Source organism: Heterodontus francisci, chromosome 1, assembly GCF_036365525.1.
Source record: "Heterodontus francisci isolate sHetFra1 chromosome 1, sHetFra1.hap1, whole genome shotgun sequence".
Classification (NCBI taxonomy): domain Eukaryota; kingdom Metazoa; phylum Chordata; class Chondrichthyes; order Heterodontiformes; family Heterodontidae; genus Heterodontus; species Heterodontus francisci.
In genome coordinates, this window is record NC_090371.1 from 79,846,674 (window position 1) to 79,870,999 (window position 24,326).

At 42.1% G+C, this 24,326-nt stretch overlaps 1 protein-coding gene across 1 annotated transcript in view; it reads right to left on the reverse strand.

The window, feature by feature from the left end:
- npr2 (natriuretic peptide receptor 2) overlaps nt 1-22,085 on the reverse strand; it is a 244,287-nt gene extending 222,202 nt beyond the window's left edge. The window contains exons 1-3 of the mRNA XM_068032500.1: nt 20,814-22,085; nt 19,424-19,623; nt 18,586-18,699 (exon numbers count right to left, since the gene is read on the reverse strand). Of these exons, the coding sequence (XP_067888601.1) occupies nt 18,586-18,699; nt 19,424-19,623; nt 20,814-21,507 (1,008 nt within the window). The 5' untranslated portion in view covers nt 21,508-22,085. The remainder of the gene's footprint in view (nt 1-18,585; nt 18,700-19,423; nt 19,624-20,813) is intronic.
- Nucleotides 22,086-24,326: the final 2,241 nt, after the last annotated feature.

Here is a 24,326-nt window from a genome sequence, read left to right on the forward strand (position 1 = left end):
CTTCAGCTGCTTCATCAATGACCTTCTTTCAATCATAAGGTCAGATGTGGGGATGTTCACTGATGATTGCACAATGTTCAGCACCATTCGTGACTCCTCAGATACTGAAGCATTCCGTATAGAAATGCAGCAAGACCTGGACAATATCCAGGCTTGGGCTGATAAGTGGCAAGTAACATTCACGCCACACAAGTGCCAGGCAATGACCATCTCCAACAAGAGAGAATCTAATCATCTCCCCTTGACATTCAATGGCATTACCATTGCTGAATCCCCCACTATCAGCATCCTAGGGGCTACCATTGACCAGAAATTGAACTGGAGTAGCCATATAAATACCGTGGCTACAAGAGCAGGTCAGAGGCTAGGAATCCTGAGGCGAGTAACTCACCTCCTGACTCCCAAAACCTGTTCACCATCAACAAGGCACAAGTCAGGAGTGTGATGGAATACTCTCCACTTGCCTGGATGGGTGCAGCTCCAACACTCAAGAAGCTCGACACCATCCAGAATAAAGCACCCGCTTGATTGGCACCCCATCTACAAACATTCACTCCCTCCACCACCGACGGACAGTGGCAGTAGTGTGTACCATCTACAAGATGCACTGCAGCAATGCACCAAGGCTCCTTAGACAGCACTTTCCAAACCTGCGACCTCTACCAACTAGAAGGACAAGAGCAGCAAATGCATGGGAACACCACCACCTGCAAGTTCCCCTGCAAGTCATACACCATCCTAACTTGGAACTATATCGCCGTTCCTTCACTGTCGCTGCGTTAAAATCCTGGAACTCCCTTCCTAACAGCACTGTGGGTGTACCTACCCCAAATGGACTGCAGCGGTTCAAGAAGGTTCACCACCACCTTCTCAAGGGCAATTAGGGATGGGCAATAAATGCTGGCCTGGCCAGCAACGCCCACATCCCAAGAATGAATTAAAAAAAATTACACTTCCTCTAGACCCATTTTTGTTGCCTTTCTTGTCCCATTACCATTTCCTTCTGCCTCGCACCATCACTCTTTTTGTAATTCACTCTCTCCTGCCTTCCACCCTATCACAGACATTCCCTTTTGTTCCATCCTGCCCTCCTCCCTTTCCCTGCCTTTGTACTTGTGTAAATCTATTATGTCTCTAACTTTTTCTGTTCTGAAGATAGGTCACAGACCTGAAACATTAACATAATTCCCTCTCCACAGATGCTGCCAGATCAGCTGTGTATTTCAGCATTTTCTGTTTTTATTTCAAATTTCCAGCATCTGCAGTATTTTGCTTTTGTACCATAGTTTCATTGTTACCTCATTATACAAATCTCATTGCCATCCCAGCACCTTTATTTACTGTTTTTCTTTGCAATGCTGCAATGCATTTTAAATGACCATTGTGCTCTGATCTGAACTTCAATTTATAGTCTTTCTCACCTCTTGTCATCTTTATCATAGACAATCATCACGTGTTGTGCATTGTTCTTAACATCCTATTTTGCTAGCCCAGATAGGCTAGCATTTTATGCTGGTGTTCAGGCTCAGTGTTTCCTCCCGTTCTGTCCCCAGTGTCAGACAGACTTTCAATCAGCAAGTCATAGTTGGGGGTTGCTCGGCGCACCCCTTAACTTTCCTTTGATAATATTTGCGCTCCTCTGGTGTGTGTGTGTGAGGCTGAGATGTCCCATTTGTGTCCAACAATGGTCCGACGGAAACTCTGGAACAGGGCACCCTGTTCTGGGTGCTGAACATGTGAGTTTTGCAGCAGTTTAGTGAGCTTACTTCTCCGTAGATTGCCACTTTGACGTGGTGGAGAGGCTTGTGTACTCTGACAATCCCTTGAGCGATCCCTTGTGTGCTCCTGGTAAGGCCACCCATGGCGGCAAGGTCAGGGGAAGGTGCCAGACAAAGTGCAATCCAAAAAGTCCACAATGGTGAACAGGCAAAGGAAGACTGGCTGCGAAGGCGGAAGAAGGCTGCAGTGACAAGGTGGTCCCAGTTATCGTGGCTTGACACATCACCAAAATCTGACCACCAACCCATCAAAATTGTGTGGATAATGATGGCGCCCAGGGTCCCCATGTTAAACAAAGTCACGTGCAGGTTTCTACCAGGGTCCATCTACCAAGTCCTGTGGTGATGGAGGATTGGCACGGGGACAGGACTGTGAACCTTGGAGTCCCAAATCAAGAATCTGCACACAGGTGACAGATGCATGAAGGTTGTTGGACACCTCTGTTGGGACAGAGGTCCAAATGGGAAGGTGCCCTAAAAATACACTGTCCCATTGTCTCCTGAATAGGAAACCACACTCTGCGGAATGACCATCTTTGTGTTCAAAGAAAGAAAACTTTAAATTTTGCAACTTGCAATGTCAGAACATTCATGGATAATCTCAAGTGTGACAGTCCGGAAAGAAGAACTGTGATTGTATCATATGAACTATCAAAACTCCAAGTTGACATCACTGCCCTCAGTGAGACCTGCCTTCCTGGAGAGGGACAGCTGAAGGAACAAGCAGGGGATACACATTCTGCTAGAAAGGAAAGGCTGACAGCAACCCTTGGATGCACTGCCAAAACTCCCAAATTGTATAAATGAAAGGCTCATGACACTTCACCTACATAAGAACATAAGAAATAGGAGCAGGAGTAGGCCATTCTGTCTTTCAAGTCTGCTCCACCATTTTCCTGCACTATCCCTGTATCTCTTGATGGTTTTAATTTGTAGAAACCTACCGATCTCTGTCTTGAACATACTCTAAAACGGAACCTCCACAGCCCACTGGGGCAGAGAATTCCAAAGATTCGCCACCCTCTGAGTAAAGAAATTCCTCCTCATCTCAGTTCTAAATGGCGTGCCCGTTATTCTGAGACTGTGCCCCCTGGTTCTGGACTCCCCAGCCAGCGGAAAGATCCTTTCTGCATCGTACCTGTCGAGTCCTGTAAGAATTTTCTATGTTTGAATGAGATTACCTCTCATTCTTCTAAACTCAAGAGAATAGAGGCCCAGTCTATTTAATCTTTCCTCATACGACAATCTGTCCATCCCAGGAATTAGTTTGGTGAACCTTTGTTGCACTCCCTCTCTGGCAAGTATATCTTTCCTTAGGTAAGGAGATCAAAACTGCACACAATTCTCCAGCTGCGCTCTCACCAAGACTCTATATAATTGTAATAAGACATCTTTACTCCTGTATTCAAATCCCCTTGTACGTTCAGCCATAATAAATATGCCACCGTCATCAGCGCTTATGCCCTGACCCTTGACTCCGATGAAGTTGTTAAGGAAAAGTCCTATTCTGGCCTTGATGAAGTCCTCACTGCCATCCCAAAAGAAGCAAAGATCATCCTTTTGGAGGACTTTAATTCCAGGGTGGGCTATGACTCCAATGTCTGGAGAGGAACCATAAACAGGTTGGGAAAAGTCAATGCAAATAGTGTCCTCCTGATGACAAAGTGCGCTCAACATGGTCTCATTATAACAAACACCCTCTTCCACCAGAAGGACAAATACAAAACCACATGGAGGCATCCTAGATCACAGCACTGGCACTCCTGGATTATGGCATTATTCTAGTCAAAGTTCTAAGTGATGTCTGTATCACTTGATCCATGCGAGGATCCATGCCTGCTGGACAGATCATCGACTTGCTCAATCGGTGATGAACATCCACCTGGCACCAAGACACCACAAGAACCAAACGTCCAAGAGGAAGAAGATCAATGTCTTAGCCCTAAAGCAGCCCGACCAAAGAGAGGGATTCCAAGTGCAGCTCACAACCAATCTGGAAAATCTCCACATACCCAAATCATTTCAAAACAGTGGGAACAAATAAAGTCAGCTCTACTAGACTCCTGTGTCCAGACCATTGGGTTTGAGCGTCATCATCACCAGGACTGGTTCGACAAAAATGATGCTGGAATATGTGGCTTCCTGGAACAAAAACGAGCAGCCTTCATTGCCCGGCAGAACAACCAAGGCTGCAAGTCAAGAAGGCAGCATTCCAACAGCTCAAGACTGACACCCAAAGACAAATCCGGAAGATAAAGGACAAGTGGTGGGAACAAAGAACCGGAGAGATCCAACAATATGCTGATCATCATGACATGCAAAGCTTTTTTGAAGCCACCAGGGCCATCTACAGACCAAGGTCAAATGGACAAAATCCCCTTCGCTCACAGGATGGTGTCTCACTTCTTAAGGACGACAATGCCATCTGTCAACGCTGGGAAGGACATTTTCAACAACTCCTCAACCGTGAATCCACAGTGGCAGCTGATATTCTCCAGGCTATCCCCCAGTATCCTGTAGTAGAATCCATGGATGAACCACCATCAATAGGAGAGCTGCAACAAGCAATCAATCTGATAAAAACAACAAAGCCCACAACCCCGATGGTATTCCAGATGAGGTCTTCAGAGCTGGTGGGCTTTTCCTCACATCAAGACTCCATGCAACCATCCTATGGATTTAGGGGAAAAGATCTTTCCCCATTCCCACCCCCCAACTTCAGGATGTGATATTTGTAACAATTTTCAAGAAGGGAGGTAAATCAATCTGTGGGAACTATCAAGGTATTTTCCTCTTGTCCAGAGCAGGGAAAATCCTGACATGCATTCTCCTGAATAGCCTACTGCATGTGTCTGAGGAAATCCTCCCAGAGACACAGTGTGGCTTTAGAACTTCCAGAGGAACCTCTGACATCATCTTTGTTGCCAGACAAGTCCGAGAAAAATGTCGAGGACAACATCAGGAACTCTTCATTGCATTCATCGACCTGACCAAAGCATTTGACTCAGTAAATCGCAAAGCTCTGTGGATTGTGCTCCTAAGATTTGGATGTCCCGGAAACTTCATCACAATCCTGCAATTGCCCCATGATAACATGACTGCAACTGTCTTGAGTGGGAGTTCTGAAACAGACGCCTTCAAAATCCGGACCGGGTTCTAGCAAGGCTCTGTGACAGCCGCCATACTATTTACAATATACCTGACAGTGACTATTCACCTCATCAAAGATAAACTGCCCTCTGGTGTGAGTATTAAATACTGCCTGGATGGAAAACTCTTTAACCTCAGTCACCTCCATGCCAAACCTAAACTGACCACCATAGACATACATGATCTACAGTTTGTGGATGATTGCACTGTCATTGCTCATTCTCCATCAGATTTGCAAGCCGCACTCGATCTCTTCAATTCTGCATACAAGAGACTCGGCCTGTCCTTGAATGTTTCCAGAGAAAACTCTTATATCAACCTACACATGGTCAGCCAATATTCCACCTCCCTTACATGTTGACGGACTTTGGACTATGTTGAGTACTTCCCATATCTTGGCAACCACCTCTCTCAAAAAGCCACCATCGATGAGGAGATCCAACACCAGATCAGCTGCACCAGCTCAGCCTTCTACAAACTAAGGCAGTGAGTGTTTGACGACAAAGACCTCCACAATGATCAAAAGTCCTCGTGTACAGAACTGTTGTCGACACCACACTGCTGTACTGCAGTGAGAACTGGACTGTGTATCAGTGACACATAAGAGCGCTAAAGAAATTCCATCAGCAATGCCTCCACCGCATCCTCCAGATTCAACAGGAGAACCATTGAACAAATGTTAGTGTCCTCCTTGAAGCCAGCTCCACAAGCATTCAGGCAAAACTCCTGCAAAATCAACTTCGATGGACTGGACACTGTGTCTGGATGGCGAAAAAACTGTCTCTCCCGCCAGATCCTGTTTTCTCAACTCTCAAATGGCCAATGGATGACAAAGACAATGCTTCAAAGACACTCTGAAGTTCTCTTTGAAGTGCAGCAGCATTGACATTGATGACTAGGGCGAGCTCGCTACCAATCATTCAAAATGGAGACAGCTTGTCCATCAAGCTGTATCATGCTATGAGTCCAAATGTCTTAAAGATGAGGCAGAGCAGTGACAGAGAAGGGAAACAAAAGGAAGCAAATCCTGCACTCTGGATCCTGCTATCTCTTGGGATGTCCTGCCCCATGTACCAAAGATCTGCGGGTCGAGAACCGCCCTGTTCAGTCACTTGAAGACCCATGGCAGAAACTAGCGAACTTGAGTAGACGTCATCCTCGAATTGAGAGACAGCCGATGTCGAGTGAACTTAATAAGTTTGGATGGGTATTAGCATTGCAATGGAAGCTACCTGGACTACAAAGCAGCAACAGACTGGAAGTTAATGATATTTCTGGGCTTTGTTGCTCAAGTTAAGTGAAGATTCACAGTCAGCTGAGCACAATTTGAAGTTGAGATTCCTGCTTTCCCCAAGAAAGGTCAAAACAGCACCAGTCAGGTTAGTGATCTGTCTAAGCTGTGTTGTAATGGGACTTTGTTGTCCATTTGACATGGGTTGTAAAGCTCCTTTTTATCTCCGCAGAGGTTAAGCAGCATTTTGCACCCTGAGGTGAGTTGTAAAATAAGCAGTGATTAACAATTTAAAGAAGAGTGATTAACTTGCACATCATTAACTTCTATAGCAGTGATAGATCAGCAGCAGTGTATATAATGCATTTAAACATCTCTTAGTATTTTTCTGGGGATAATTTGATGTCGAATAGGATGTAACAAACTAAAGGCATAGTCTAAGAGTCAGGATTTTAGGAGGCTTTTAAAGGCAGAGAGGCAGGAAGTCATAACATTTCAGGAAGGGCATAATGTGATCACCAGTCTAGACAACTAGATGGATCTTGTATTTTCTCATCTAGCAATTTCTATGTTCTTTTGAAACATGGCAGGCAGTATTGCAGACAGCAAGTTCCCATAAACAGCAAATGAATGAAGACAGGAAGTCAGGAAGACAAAGCTTGTATTGGCTTCTGATGGTGCAGTGGAGGCAATGGAAGAATCTGTTATCATATGAATAGAAAATTATGGCTGAGACATAAGGCTGGAGATGATTTCCAAAACAGGGTCGGGCAAGGCCATGGAGAGATTTTAAAATGAGGGTGAGAACCTTGTTGGTTATCTATATAACAGGGAACTGGGCAGAAATGGAGGTGATGGTTATGCGGGTTTTTATCTGGGAAAGCACTTTAGCTGCACGGTTCTAGGTTACTAAAATCTGTGAAAGATGGAGGTGGGGAGGCATATGCCAAATTACATAAAATTAATCCTTGACATAAAGAAAACGAAATTGGTCTGAACAGTGAAAGAGCAGAAACAGGAAGAAGGTGATCTTGGGAACAGACTGACTATGGTACAGAAAGCTCAACTCAAGGTCAAACAGCACACTGGAGATGTGCGTCACCAGTACAGCCCAAGTGAGCAGTCAGGAAGCATGATAAAGCTGGCAACAGAAACATGAGGTTTTCAGCAAGAAGCAAAGAGAATGGCTTCAGTTTTGTCAATGTTAAGCTGCAGGGAGTTTTATTTCATCCATGACCTGACGAGTCATTCATTGTAATTTTCTAAATATTGGCTGGGTTCAGTTGGTATCACTCTCAACTTCTGTATAAGTAAGCTGTGGGCTCAAGCAGTATTCCAAGACTAGCACACATAACCTAGGCTTTTGCCATCAGTCAAATGTGACATTAAACTGAGGCCTGTCTACCTGTTCAGTTGAACATAACAGATTCCATGACACTATTCAAAGAAGAGCAGGGAGTCCTTCCATTCTTCAGGCCAACATTTCTTCAAACATTGCGCAAGAAAGTGCTAGATTTCCTTTTGTTCTGGCAGCTTTTTTCTGAAGCAGCGATAGTACGAGCGAGGTGGCAGCTGGGAAGGTGAGTTTCAGTTTAAATTAACTTACCTTTTGTTTCGGCGGACAAGGGGACTGCTGGGTAAGTAAACCTATATATTCGGGCAGTGGCTAAACCCGAAACATTACACGTGTAGTGTCTCCCACCCATCCTCCTCCTCTAACCAAAAAAAAGGACTCTTGTGTGGAGGGTTTGGTAAGGTAAGGTTTTCCTTATTTTTTAATCTCTGTTGTCAATTTAGTGTGGAGGGGATGGAAGCTAGGGCAGTTGCATGCTCCTCTTGCAGGATGTGGGAGGTGACGGTCACCACTTGTGTCCCTGCTGACTTCACCTGTGAGAAGTGCACCCAACTCCAGCTCCTCACAGACCACGTTAAGGAACTGGAGCTGGAGCTGGATGAACTTCGGATCATTCAGGATGCTGAGGGGGTGATAGCGAGCAGTTATAGGGATGTAGTGACACCTAAGTTACAGGATAAAGGTAGCTGGGTGACCATCAGGGGAGGGAAAAGGAATAGGCGCACAGTGCAGGGATCCCCTGTGGCCGTTCCCCTCAATAATACGCATACCGTTTTGGATACAGTTGGGGGGGGGAACCTACCAGAGGAAAGCCACAGTGGCCAGATCTCTGGCACTGAGCCTGGCTCAGTGGCTCAGAAGGGAAGGGGGGAGAATAGGAGAGCGATAGTGATAGGACATTCAATGGTTAGAGGAACAGACAGGAGATTCTGTGGTCGAGAACGAGGCTCCCGGATGGTATGTTGCCTCCCGGGTGCCAGGGTCAGGTCTCGGATCAACTCTACAGGATTCTTAAGGGGGAGGGGGAGCAGCCAGAGGTCGTGGTACATATCGGTACCAATGACATAGCTAGGAAAAGGGATGAGGACCTGAAAAGCGAATATAGGGAGTTAGGTTGGAAGCTGAAAGGCAGGAAGAGAAGAGTAGTAATCTCAGGATTGTTACCGGTGCCACGTGCTAGTGAGACTAGAAACAGGGAGCGAGTTCAGCTGAACACGTGGCTACAGAACTGGTGTAGGAGGGAGGGATTCAGATATGTGGATCATTGGGATACCTTCTGGGGAAGGTGGGACCTGTACAAGAAGGACGGGTTGCATCTGAACTGGAGGGGCACCAATATCCTGGGCGGGAGGTTTGCAAGAGCTCTTCGGGAGGGTTTAAACTAGTTTGGCAGGGGGATGGGAACCGGAGCTACGGATCAGTGGATGGGGTAGCTGTTGAACAGGCAGATACCGAGTGCAGAGAGTCTGTGAGGAAGGTTAGACAATTGACACAACAAAGTTGCAGCCAGTATGATGGGTTCAAGTGTGTCTATTTTAACGCAAGAAGTGTCAGAAATAAGGGTGATGAAGTTAGAGCATGGATCAGTACATGGAGCTACGATGTTGTGGCCATTACGGAGACGTGGATATCACAGGGACAGGAATGAATGTTGGATGTTCCGGGGTTTAGATGTTTCAAAAGGAATAGAGAGGGAGGTAAAAGAGGTGGGGGAGTGGCATTGCTAATCAGGGATAGTATCACAGCTGCAGAAAGGGAGGTCGTCGAGGAGGGTTTGTCTACTGAGTCATTATGGGTGGAAGTCAGAAACAGGAAAGGAGCAGTCACTTTATTGGGAGTTTTCTATAGACCCCCCAATAGCAACAGAGAAACGGAGGAACAGATTGGGAGGCAGATTTTGGAAAGGTGCAGAAGTAACAGGGTTGTTGTCATGGGTGACTTCAACTTCCCTAATATTGATTGGAACCTCCTTAGTGCAAATAGTTTGGACGGAGCAGTTTTTGTCAGGTGTGTCCAGGAAGGTTTCCTGACTCAATATGTAGATAGGCCGACTAGAGGGGAGGCTATGTTGGATTTGGTGCTTGGCAACAAACCAGGCCAGGTGGCAGATCTCTTGGTGGGAGAGCATTTCGGTGATAGTGATCACAACTCCCTGACCTTTACTATAGTCATGGAGAGGGACAGGAGCAGACGGGATGGGAAAATATTTAATTGGGGGAGGGGGAATTACAATGCTATTAGGCAGGAACTGGGGAGCATAAACTGGGAACAGATGTTCTGAGGGAAATGCACGACAGAAATGTGGAGGTTGTTTAGGGAGCACTTGCTGCGACTGCTAGATAGATTTGTCCCGATGAGGCAAGGAAGGGATGGTAGGGTGAAGGAACCTTGGATGACAAGAGATGTGGAACAGCTAGTCAAGAGGAAGAAGGAAGCTTACTTAAGGTTGAGGAAGCAAGGATCAGACAGGGCTCTGGAGGGTTACAAGGTAGCCAGGAAGGAACTGAAGAATGGACTTCGGAGCGCTAGAAGGGGACATGAAAAAGTCTTGGTGGGTAGGATTAAGGAAAATCCCAAGGCGTCTACACTTATGTGAGGAACAAGAGGATGGCCAGAGTGAGGGTCGGGCCGATCAAGGATAGTGGAGGGAACTTGTGCCTGGAGTCGGAGGAGGTAGGGGAGGTCCTAAATGAGTACATTGCTTCAGTATTCACTAGTGAGAGGGACCTCGTCGTTTGTGAGGACAGTGTGGAACAGGCTGATATGCTCGAACAGGTTGAGGTTAAGAGGGAGGATGTGCTGGAAATTGTGAATGATATGAGGACAGATAAGTCCCCGGGGCCAGACGGGATATACCCAAGGATATTACGGGAAGCGAGGGAAGAGATTGCTGCGCCTTTGGCGATGATCTTTGCGTCCTCACTGTCCACTGGAGTAGTACCGGATGATTGGAGGGTGGCAAATGTTGCTCCCTTGTTCAAGAAAGGGGATAGGGATAACCCTGGGAATTATAGACCAGTGAGTCTTACGTCGGTAGTGGGCAAATTATTGGAGAGGATTCTGAGAGACAGGATTTATGATTTTTTGGAAAAGCATGGTTTGATTAGAGACAGTCAGCATGGCTTTGTGAGGGGCAGGTCATGCCTCACAAGCCTTATTGAATTCTTTGAAGATGTGACAAAACACATTGATGAAGGAAGAGCAGTGGATGTGGTGTATATGGATTTTAGCAAGGTGTTTGATAAGGTTCCCCTTGGTAGGCTCATTCAGAAAGTGAGGAGGCATGGGATACAGGGGAAGTTGGCTTTCTGGATACAAAATTGGCTGACCCATAGAAGACAGAGGGTGGTAGTCGATGGAAAGTATTCAGCACGGAGCTCGGTGACCAGTGGTGTTCCGCAGGGATCTGTTCTGGGACCTCTGCTCTTTGTGACTTTTATAAATGACTTGGATGAGGAAGTGGAAGGCTGGGTTAGCAAGTTTGCCGATGACACGAAGGTTGCTGGAGTTGTGGATAGTGTGGAAGGCTGTTGTAGGTTGCAACGGGACATTGACAGGATGCAGAGCTGGGCTGAGAAGTGGCAGATGGAGTTCAACCTGGAAAAGTGTGAAGTGATTCATTTTGGAAGGTCGAATTTGAATGCGGAATACAGGCTTAAAGACAGGATTCTTGGTAGTGTGGAGGAACAGAGGGATCTTGGGGTCCAAGTCCATAGATCGCTCAAAGTTGCCACCCAAGTTGATAGGGTTGTTAAGAAGGCGTATGGTGTGTTGGCTTTCATTAACAGGGGGATTGAGTTTAAGAGCCGCGAGGTTATGCTGCAGCTCTATAAGGCCCTGGTTCGACCACACTTGGAATATTGTGTTCAGTTCTGGTCGCCTCATTATAGGAAGGATGTGGCAGCTTTACAGAGGGTGCAGAGGAGATTTACCAGGATGCTGCCTGGACTGGAGGGCATGTCTTACGAAGAAAGATTGAGGGAGCTAGGACTTTTCTCATTGGAGCGAAGAAGGATGAGAGGTGACTTGATAGAGGGGTACAAGATGATGAGAGGCATAGATAGAGTGGATAGCCAGAGACATTTTCCCAGGGCGGAAAGGGCTATCACCAGGGGGCATAATTTTAAGGTGATTGGAGGAAGGTTTCGGGGAGATGTCAGAGGTAGGTTCTTTACACAGCGAGTGGTGGGTGCGTGGAATGTTCTGTCAGCAGTGGTAGTAGAAGCAGATACATTAGGGACATTTAAGCGACTCTTGGATAGGTACATGGATGATAGTAGAATGAAGGATAGGTAGTTAGTTTGATCTTAGAGTAGGTTAAAGGTTCAGCACAACATCGTGGGCCGAATGGCCTGTACTGTTCTATGTTCTATGTTCTATTTCATTCATTTGCTGTTTATGGGAACTTGCTGTTTGCAATACTGCCTGCCATGTTTCACAGCAACATAGAAATTGCTAGACGAGAAAATACAAGATCCATCTAGTTTGTCTTCTACCAGACTGATGATCACATGATACAATCATAGTGCTGTTAATTGAAATCTTTATGTTTGCCCACTAACAACACCGACTGCACTTCATAAGTAATTCATTAGTTGTGAAGCATATCGAGGCATCACGAGGCACTATAAAGATGCCATGACCAGCATTTGCAAATTCTCCTTATTATTTCCATATAAAGGCAAATATTTTTCATTCTATTCATACTCCACTGGATTGCAGATGTGTAACAAGATGAAAGTCTCTTTGTTTAGCATTATTGATTGCTCAAGTATATGAACTTCATATTGGAAAACAGTAAAAAAAAAAGCACAATTTAGGGAACTGAGCAAAAATAAAATTGTATCTGAAATTGTGCTGATAAAAGCTGTTGTGTAGAAGTTCTGCCCTCTATTTATTACTGTAGTCTTAGCATCACAGTCTATGAACTGAAAGAAAGTAAGTACAGTCAGCTCAGATTGGTAAGAATTTCTCTGGAGTGTTCAGCAATCTATAACATAATTCTTTAAAATGATACTAATGCATTCTGTACATCACTATGCTAAACACTGCTCAGTTGCTTCTGAATAGATTAGATTTGCTTGTGAGTATTTTTCCATCTTTATTTCATTCTGAAATTTATTTTATGCAGGTAGAGAAAATAAGTACTATTTTTCTATTAAAATCCTTTACATCTGTTTTTAATCATGTTCTATTATTTTTCTTTGTGCTTTTGACCTCATATTGATCCAAAAGTAAAATTCAAAATAAAAATGTTACTGCACCACAATTAAAAATCCAACAGATACTAAAGGTGGATGCTGGATATCTGAAATAAAAATTAAAATGCTGGAAATATTCAGCAGTCAGGTAGCACCTGTGGAGAAGCAGTGAAACGTTAACTCTGTTTCTCTCTCCACAGATGCTGCCTGATCTGCCGAGTATTTACAACATTTTCTGTTTTTAATCCAACAAAACTGTTCTATTTACAACAATGAAAGGAAATTCTCTCTTTTAACACTCTGGTATTGCATTATTTTGTTTTATTCTCCATCCTTACATAAGCATTCATCGTCATGCTTTATCTCATGCCTTCAGAAGCCAAATGTAATATGTTATCTTAAAATTCTTTCTTTGCCGTAACATTCAGTTTATATGGGGCTGACACTTCTTGAGCTTATCAGGCTTTCAGTTGCTATTATGGAAGGAGATATGTGTGACATGCTGTTGAAGGATTTTAAAAGTACAACAAACAGAAATACTCTCTCCTTTTATCAGCTCAAATAACCCTTCCTGATTCAAAAGGGTTGATATTCTGACTTTGTGCTGTAGGCAGGGTGACTTGCACGCAGGATCATGTACCTCCCTCTGTATTCTCTTCCTTCTACATCTTTAGATTTTTAACATCTAAGCTTCTTGTTACCTATTCAGTGCCTTCTGATATACCTCACCCTGATTTTTACTTTTGGTGTCATTCCGCCTTGATCATTCCACTTAAGTTTCACGATAAATAAAACAAAAATCTAACCACTAATTTGATAAAATAAACTTACCATGATATGTACACATCGAGATTATTGGGAACGGGCAACAAAACCAAAAAGGAAAAAGGTACAGCATTGAATTTCTGTTTTAGCACAATTGCCAATTCTGGCACAAATGGCACCCAAAATTAGGCTAGTTTGATCAGTGACTTTTTTTCGCGAATTTCCACTCAAACTCATTTCCACATCACTGAACATAAAATTTGCCATAAACCAGCACAATCAGGCAGCATTTTGGAACAAAAATGTTTTTTATTTTAAAAAGTATTGCTTGATATGTGTGCAGTTTAATTAATAGAGCTGAAAAATGGGTTTATTGCAAAAAATAATTTTAATCAGAGTGCCTAGTCCACCACATGTGAGTAACCCAATTTTAAATGACTGAAAATGACTTTAAGAGAGTATACAAAACCATTTGCTAGTTATCTACAGTGGTCAGTTTCATAGCAAATTTTTAAAAGTATATAATAAAGTAAAGGAAAAGCTTTAATACATATTTACTCATGTCCTTAAGCCTCAAAATGCTTAATTTTTAATGTCTCCTTAAAGGCCTGCAAACAAACGCTATTAGTGGAAACTCCCAATGGTGATTAATTTGTTCTGAGGGTGTAGCTAGTTTAGTGTGGAGGTGTGGGGTGGGGGCTTCTAGCACGATTTTTAAAATTAGCACAAAAGTTAGTGGAAACTCAACGTGCGCTGAATATAATTTCACTTAAAATTCCATGACTGTTCTGGTTTCACCAATTTTGGCCAAATTGTGTTGAGACAACCAGCACAACCTAGTGGAAACTCCAGGCCTTCACATTTATTTGAATGAAGAATCAACACCGTGTTTATACAATCTATCCCAGTCAATGTCTAAGTGCTTTTTCATGAAAAAAATAAATTAATCAACCAATAATTTGAATTAAGTAAGAGCAGACTGTGCTCTGCTAATGGTCAAAGATCAATAACTCCACAGTGCAATTCCCAGCTGCCAACATTTGGGTTATGCTGTACGTTATGAATCATATCTGCACACCAGAAGAGACCTTTACACATGCATGCTTACAGATATGTGTGCAGATCTGTGCCTCAGCTAATACCTTTTGAATGTTTTCAGAAAGTAGGCAGGAGTATCTGTTTTCTCAAAGCATAAATATGATCCAGAGTAAGTTTATAAAGTGTCCAAGAGATCCAACAGACCAAAATGCCTATCTGAATAAGTACATAATTTAACGTCATCCAAGAGAGAAAATCTCTGACAGTGCAGGACTATCAGAGAGTACTGCATTAGGGTATCAGCCTGGATTATGTGCTTAAATCTAATACAGGGCTCAAACCAACAACCTTCTGATTCAGAAATATATTTATTCATTAATGGATGTGGATGTCAATGGCAAGGCCAGCATTTATTCCCCATCCCTAATTGCCCTTGAGAAGGTGGTGGTGAGCAATTCTCTTGAGCCACTGCATCCATGGGTGAAGGTACTTCCAACAGTCCTGTTAGGTAGTGAGTTCCAGGATTTCTACTCAGTAATGAGGAAGGGACAGTGATATATTTCCAAGTCAGGATGGTGGCAGCGTTACCGACTAAGTCAAGATGACATTTAAGAACTCATGACTAGTTGGGGAATAAATGGAACAAGTAGTGAAGTTTAACTTTAAATCCTAAACCATCTTTCATTTAGAAAAAGAGTGGTTTTCAGAAGCTATAGGAAATTATTGCAAAACACTCTACAATGTGAAATACAGTTAATGTAACGACAGCAATTGGAAACAGAAGGTTAATAGCCTATAAAATTGGTCCACACAATGAATGATTTCCAAAGTTAGTTTTTTTTTTAAAGTAAACTAAAGAATGTGATCATAAAAAGACAAAAGTTCCACTGTTGTCTTTTTTTTCTAAGTGAACAGTCATATCATATAAAGTCACAAAAATACTAAAAAAAAAATCTAATTGTGACATGTCAGGCCCCCAACAAAAACAAACCATCTGTTAATTGTTTGCAGAATGATGTCAACTAGTTAAATGTAACTGAAGACTGTTGGCTGCTCAATCCAGCAAAATCCAATATCACTGGTAAAAGGACAAACAATAGATGACCATTACTGGAAAAAAATGTTTAAATGCAGATTATATATCTTCCACTTGATTTATTGTTTACTAGTACTAAATCAGAACACTTGTTAGCCTGCATTTCATCATTCAAGAGCCGCCAATAGCATTCATGCAGGAAGGTAAGTCAGCTGCATTCTGGAAAATACATCTCAAAACAGCTGAACATAATTTTACTTTTGTAAGATTTGAATCCACTTTCTTAAATCTATGATATTGATTCCAATTCTTTTACCTTTTTAGCAGCAATGACTATATCCAGGTATCTAACAGGGATGAGCTTTAAATCCAAACACATTAACAGCTGAACTCACTTAATTTGCAAATACTTACTGTTTCTAATATTCAAGTATGTAATATATTTATAAGATATTCCTCTATCCATTATTTTAACAGTGGTGCTAACCTATTTATTGTAATATTTTGTGTTCATGCACAACTATTTCTAACAGTAATTTCTAGGCTTAGAACCTTTGAAAAAAAGTTTTGATATTTTTGTGGCAGCTGATCGTATAACCTGATTTTTTAACTTTTGAAAATGATATCTGATTAAAAAAAAACTTAATTTTTATCCAGATATATAAAATTTACATAACTAATCCTGGGATGAATCTTTTAGTGTGAGTATTCCAGACAGTCATTCAGACTTCACATATCCCATGTTTGTTGTGTTTTTTTAAATTTAAATTTACAAAATTTAAGTATGATTATAGCATGTTGGAAAAATCATAGATTTAACTGAATAAAACATGATTGGAAACAAGAATATTCCACAAGTCATGACAACATCATCGCAGGAAACAAAAGATCAGGTATTCCAAATATTCAACCTTATATTGCTTCAAGTTTTGCAACTGCATTACCAATAACTGTAGCAAATTGGTAAATAAAGCATATGACATTAACTTCAATTTAAATATATTATATGTATATACTCTCCTGCCTGGTTAAAGGTTTGGAAATATTATCTGTTTCTATATGTCAGAAATAGAATATTGCTTCTTTGTGTCTACATGAGAAACTCTGCCACTAGGTACCATAAACTGCAGAGATCAGCTGGAATGTCTGTTTGATAAACAAATAGCACATCACATTAGCAACACATGATTTACCTATTAAATGCCAGGGAGCCATAGCGAATGGCAATGACTAATAATATGAGCTCACTGGTTGCTGAGTAGCAGTTGCGGTGGCAAATGTGGGATTACATGTTAGAGGTGGTGTAAGATTCCATTAGACATTGACTGGGAATGCAGAATAATAATATATGATGTTGTAATCCATTTGAATCATCTGGATGATACAGTAAATTAAAAGGTGAAACCCTAAGTGATTCCTAAAAGTATTTGACTGTGAAATTGGATTATAGTTTTTAACTCACTTACTTACTTGTGTTCGACACTTTACATCATACACATTTTGTATATGTTTAGTTTATATTTGTTGTTAAAGTTTATTATATTGGACATAATAAGTGAATGAATGTGATATTTAGATTGAAGAACCACACATCACATCACAGGTATTATAGATTAGTAGCAACTTACTACTTGCACATTAAATGTGATTGGCTAACAATTGGCAAATATTGAAATATGAAGCAGTAATTAGATTGAGGGGTCCTGAATACATTGTAAGTTATGATATGAAGCTAAAGCAGTTTATATCATTAGAAACAAAAACTATTTCAAGCTACTTTACAATTGCTAATGATATAAACTGCTAAAGCTTAATCTTCATCAGCAGATAAATAGGAATAAAGATATGGGTGACACTGGACCCAAAGGCATATATGGTCACGGACGGCTTTACTTTAGGACTAAGCTTTTGCTGTTCACAGAACAAACATTTAGTAGCAAAGTATGGAAAATATGTGAAATCGATTTACTGAGTTAAAATGGCAGAAACTCTCTGAATACGGTTCAAAGCAATGTCCAACCCCTTAACTGAGTCAGAATATTTCATGATGCAAATTAACCAAAGTAAATGTTCACGTTCTTTGGTGTGCATTTGGGTTACATGATGCCATATTGTGTAGTTAAGTATGGTGTTGTAAATCATTTCATGACATGAACCTACTCAGAGAAATAAAATGAATTTGTAGCCATAGACAAGCCTTCTATGAAAATCAAAATTTAGAACACACACACATTTACAAAAGTAATCATTTTGCTGGAGTTGACACAAATCAAATCCCCGCAGCAATCAAATCAGAAAAGCAAGGTCATGCCTTTGCAGTTGGATCGACTGCAATCATATTCACTTTTTTACTCTATGCATAATATAGAAAAATACAAGTCTGAATAGTGTAGAAACTTAACTATAATTCGAAAAGTAATTTGGTTTAGGGCCAAAAATGGTATGAATGTCAACCATGGATACTGCCATTACTTCAATTGTTTTAAGTCTGGAAATCTGTAAATTACTAAACTGCCTAGAGGAATGCTCACTTCTGCGAGTGAGGTAAAAATCGCAGAAAACGATTGGCAGTATACAGAGTACAACGGGTCTCCGAGATCGACTTTTTAAACAACGCTATGTCCAACTCCTAAAGCAATATAGCGGTAATACACTGTCCTTTCAAGACAACACTGTACTAATCTGCTGCATAGGTCATTGGAGCAAAGAAAAGTAAATTAACGTATCTGAAATGTGATAAACATCTTTGCCTAAATGAAAGATGAAGTACGTCCAGTGTTTGCACTGCAGGGCGACGAGAATCAGCATTAGGTGTTGATCCCCTGTGCCGGGTAACTGACAGAATCGAACGTTTGACTTCTTTAGTTACTTCCTTCAGTGCAAGGAAAACGACTGAAGGATCTCTCTATGCATTTGCATTATCTAACATCTATCGATGTATCATTCTATCGATCTGTCTCTCTGCCTAATAAATTAGTAGCGACTGCATCCACTAACTGAGTTTCCAGTCCTGTATTCCAGCGGACGCTTACCAGAGTGTTGGCCAAATCAGCACTCGACACATTTTTGGCTCTTCTCCGTAAATCTTCCTGAAACTGGAAATATTTGGTTTCTTCTGGCTCTCGGTAGGTAATGATCATCACCGACTGAAAAAGAGCAGCAACATCCCAAATTAGTCTTAGTTCGTTCTACATTCTTGAGCAGGTCCCATGAACTTTGTGTGGGATGAAGAGCTGAGTACAAAAATCATGTGTCTGTGCTTTGTGGAGGCTCACAACCAACTTTCTAAACCTCATTGCACAAAGAACACACAAATCACAGTCATTAAAAAAACTGGGAATTTTAACATTTGGTGCAACGTTAAATGTAATTTACCCTTTTTCGCTTGGTGGGGAGGGGGTTCTACCAAAATACGAAGGATAAAGTCTGTTTTGAATTTAGGTTTCTTGTGAGTGACTGTGAGGCCATTAAATTAGTACTGTTCACTTGCCCGTGCTTTAAGTATATCGCAAGAAAACCTACAGCAAAGCGAAAGTGGATATTTTATTCATTACAGGTTCTTATTTCATTCTCACTATTTTCTGCTGCTGGGGAGCGATATATATTTAATTAGGTAAGAGTACCAAGGGATATGAATCAAAGGCGGATGAATGCAATTGAGGTACTGATCCGCCATGATGTAACTGAATAGCGGAACAGGTTCGATGGGCTGAATGGCTTGCTCCTGTGAAAAACATCTACACAACCCTTTGCAAATTGTGGTTGTACAAACTACAAGATCGTTCTACCTGTCGGCACAAAGACGCCTAATAGTGCATAGACAATCTAGCTCCGAGATGATTTGAAATGGGTTGGAAGAAATGAATGTACTTGGAAAGCCTCTTGGAGGTCGGACTCGCTGGTATCGTTCATTTTCCAGGGTTTGCAAGACTCTGTCGGTGACTTCAGTTTCAGACTTTCTGCAAATATATCCACATAGAAAAAGACATAATCGCCCCCCGTCATTCCTTCTTTGTGCGCGTAGAGCATGATCTCACGAAAAACTTGGAAAGGGACACATATATACACAACTGGAAAAGAGAAAAGACACCGTGTAAATTAAAAAAGTCATTTGTGCAAAGGAAAACCTCCAATTGACCCAATAATGATCCTTCACCGCTTCATTAACTAACAAATCCGATAATAAGCAAAAATGTTTTTCCAGTATGACGTTCTCTTTTAGATCAGCACAGTAAGAACCAAGTTAATCGCTTAGTGTCAAACGGGTGCGTAGTGGTTAATATCGCGGTCACTTCTACACAATGGGAACCCCCCCCCACCCCCCCCATTCTGAGCTCTATTTAACCGGCGAAGACCTGCTGCTGTTTAATCGGTCGCTCACACGCTTTTGCGGGCAATGTGCTTGCCTGCTACTGCTGTCTGTGTTGTGTCCTTCACTGTTTATTGCTGTAAGTGGGTTATGGCGAATTGCAAAAAAACAGGCGACGGCACTTGTGTGTATGTGCAGTCTGCATTTGTGCATTTGTACTATCTTCGTGCCCAATGCAGTATACACACCTGTTACAATATGTAGGCACGGTCTTGAGCGTCGAATAAGTCTACAAATCAACGCTTTTGGGTCGGTTTCTCATTCTCATTAGAGTTTCCACTTATAGTGCTATCCAGTTGTGTTGCAATTCCTTTCCCCAAAAGGCTACCTTCCTTGTTGTTTTAACTACTGGTGGCTGTGGCTGGGAGATGTGTTACAGATGTGTTTTCACACCGAACATTGTGTTCTAGTTTGCCATCATGAATGTTATTTGGTGTGACATACCAAGAGCCAGCACCACATTCTTTTCACAGTTAAAGCGTCAGTATTGCACTAGACCCTTTGCAACAATCTATCCCATCGAAAACAGGATAATTTCTTTATATTTAAACCCCCCGTTGATTCCGCTTTCTCTCACCGGCGGGAAAAAAGATTGCTTATTCAGATTCAAACAAACCGCAACGGAGGAAAAATGGGTCGGAGGATACTCAAATCAAACAACGCAAGCGGTTTTTTTTATATATATATAAAAGTAAATATCTATCATACACAGTGAGCGGAGAAAATGTAAAATGTTACATCATTTGCTGACTTCACGGACTCTGGGGAATAAGGCAGAACTGAGCAAGCATTTTCTTAGATACGATAGTGCGAGGTCGCCTCCTAAACAATATCAAACCACTTTACTATTACCACAATCATACAAGAGGTGGGATTTGTAAATCCACTTACTCCGTGCACTATGTTTAATGAATTGTAGAATTTCCATGATAACTGCCTGGTCCAGTTCTTCCTTCTGAACATTGTGGTGTTCCACGCTGAGGTTTGCAATCTTATCTTTCAGAGAAGTGTAAATCCCTTCCGTGAGAAAGAAATAAGGACGATCGTCCGTCTTAAGGTCCAGGTAAACCAGGGCCACCCTGGAGGTCCAGTTGAAGGTGTCGTGGATGTGGGCGGTAAATTCGCCAAGTTTCGAATAGGTCGGTCCTGTCCGGATGACCATGTTATAGTCTCCCGTGCTGGAGAAGCCGAAAGCCGGTGCCCCTGCGGTGACCAGAGGCAGTCTCCAGTGAGTGGCGAACCTGGCCACCGGGGCCGTGGGGTAGATGCACCCGGGACCCACGAACACGTCGGGGTCGCTCTCCAGCTTCAGGTCGGCGGCATGCAAGGGGGCGAGGGAATCGGCGCATCTGCCGTTCTCCTCGCTGCTCTTGAATTTGTAGGTGAGGGTGTAATCCTTCAGGAGGCTCTGGTTCTTGTTAATGCTCTCGATGGCCAGTTGGATGGCGGGTCCGACCCGGGGCCAAGCCCAGGCGTACTTGGTGTTGTTGTGAGGCAGCACGATGGCGATGTTGATGCTTTCTGGGGGACTTTGCGATTGCCCCGTGACGAAGTAGAGAAAAAGAAAGAAACATCCCACCTTCATGGTTCATGAAAAGGAGCAGTATGTTATAATGTAACCTGCCCAATTCTCCTGATAAAATCCTTTTTTGTTATCTTTTCGACGCAGGCATCTGAAAAGGAGAAAAAGCGCTGAAGTGTAACTGAGGAAGATTGCCCGAAAGTCGGGAAATTGGCGAGAAGCAATAAAGCATGTGCTTTCCTTTTCTCTTGCCTTCTTGTTTTCCTCACTTAGTCATCAGCAGCTATTATTCTTCCTCCCCGTTCAAACCGCACTCACGAGGTTTCTCCTGGTCTTCATTCTCCTGCTCCGTGATGTCCCGACTGGGTAACATTTGACCAGACCTGCTCCATTCAACTTTTTTTTTTGCTGGTCCCTCGAACCACATCGATCGTTTCAAGAAAAAAGCCCTCCCAACCTCAGTTATTACCATAGCGGGCCTCCACTTGGTGTGATCAGCCCTTTCTCAGCACGTCAGCGAGAGGCAACACGTTCTACACAACCAAGGACTAAAGCGCCATCTGCCAGAGCAAAGAGCCACCGACACCAATTCCGTGCATTCCTTCCCATTCAAACCAGCGGAATGAGGTTCTTAATGCTGAATGCAGCACCGCGCCGACCTTGTAAAATGATATGAAATGAATGAATATGGAAATCGCTGTCAACGGTAAAGGCCGGTTTGACAATTGTTTCCTATTGTGTCCCCGTTTTATTCAGAGTCTCCCGAGGATTTTCAAAAAAAAAATTCTTGCAAAAAACTGAGAGGTTCGGAGGAACGCAAGCTTTCTGGAATTTGAAGCTGGATTATTCTGATTGACACGGAATTGAACTTCATTCCGCTTTGTCGCTGCTCGGTTCTACAGCTGAGTGGTTTACTGTAATTCTCAGTGGCATCGTTTAGTAGGGCCCAGCACCAAACAACTGCTATAGCAGTACAAAAGGTACCGAGCTCAGCTGATATAAAATGTAACTAGCGGACTGACTGTTTTGATTATATTCTTAGCGACAATGTGTTTGTAACTCTGAGAAGGTTCGGCACACGCCGTTTTTAGGCCCCCTTTCCTCAGACTCACTAACACTCGGATTAATGCTGGGCAAAGGTCTAACCTTTACTCGAATGGTTCTTTGTATCGTCTCAAGCTGGTCTTTAAATTGTTTAAACCCGACGAATAAGAGCTGGGAGAAATATAAAGATGATATTGGATACATCAGATCTGCTGGCATTTTAAAAGGTTGCCAGCAATCAATGATCAGCAAATATTGTGCGGACAGTTTGTGGACGGTAGAAGCTTAGCAGAACGAAACTTCCATAGTTACCACCTACACTAACCAAATCGATAAATCGATTTAAAATTAGATTTAGTAATTAATGGGAAGGTGTTATCTAGTATTGCACCTGCTGCGTTTAAAATTACACTTGAAATTTTGTTTGAGTCACTTATGCAATGACCGAGGGATCTAGGACTCAGGGAAATCTGGTAGGATAAAGGTAATGACAGTGAAATGTTTCTGCCTACCATGAACAATCTAGAAAGTTTTGAACACTTGTTCTATTATTTGGGCGAAATCTGGGTTTATTTTGTTTTCTTCTCGCTGCAGGAAGACGCAAACTCAATTGGAACAAAGCGGACGTTTCTTGCTAAATATCTGTTATGTTGTAGCTTTAGTTAATTTCTTTTTTCAGAGGCTGTTTTCATTTCCTTGCGTAATGAAGGAAACTGACTCCAATCCCACGAGATGATGCATATCTGCTCTCCTCTCAAACACTGACAAAAAAAAACTAAGGTCTTTCTGTAAAAGGAATTGGTTTTTATTTGCACGAATCAGTCATATAAACGTGAACACGCAACGCAGGTCTACAAAGGTCACTTTGAAGATGGAAGTGGGATGTAATCTGGATGAACACTCAGCTCTCACTATACAGTTTAATCTCTGGTAGTTGAAGCCAGTAAAGAATAACAATGTTGGGAATACCGGGAACATTTTGAGTGTTACCCAGTTATTAGTGCCTCCCAGTTGGAGCTAAATTGATTAAAGAAATCATAGTTTGCGAATATATTAGTAAAAATATATTAGTAAAAAGAATCTCTTAATTTTATTGAATCTTATTTTGTTAAATTTAGATTTTCTAATTCTATTCATCAATTGTTGGAATATGCTTTCTTTATTTAACAAAGGAAGGGACTGAGCAATGCAAGGAGTTGGAATCCAGTTGCTTTACTTTGGTTTGGAATTTGGCTGGGGTGGAGGAAACAGAAAGGAGGTTTACTCTTATTGGTAGATATGACAAGTGGTGTTCCTCAGACTGTTACAAAACCAAACACTACGGATGCTAGAAATCTGAAATGAAAACAGAAAGTTCTGGAAATACTCAGCAGGTCAGGCAGCGTCTGTGGAGCGAGAAACAGAGTTAACGTTTCAGGTCTGTGACCTTTCATCAGAAAGTTTGCAGATTACACTCAGTCATGAGGCAAAGTAAATTGTGTAGAAGTGTTTGGGAAGTTACAGTGAGACATAAGCAGATCAGGTGGGAAAATCTGTGGTAGATTGAGTTAAATGTGAGGAATTGTATAGAATTACATAGAATATGCAGCATAGCAGTAGGCCATTCATCCCAACTAGTTTATGCTGGTGTTTATGCTCCACTTGAGTCTCCTGCCATCTTTCCTCAACTAACTATTAGTATAACCCTCTATTCCGTTCTGTCTCATTTTCTTCTCCAGCTTTGTCTTAAATGCATCAGTACTATTTATCTCAACTACTCCCTGTGGCAGCAAGTTCCACATTCTTACCATTCTCTGGGCATAGAAGCTTATTCTGAATTCCCTAGTTGGTATCTTGGT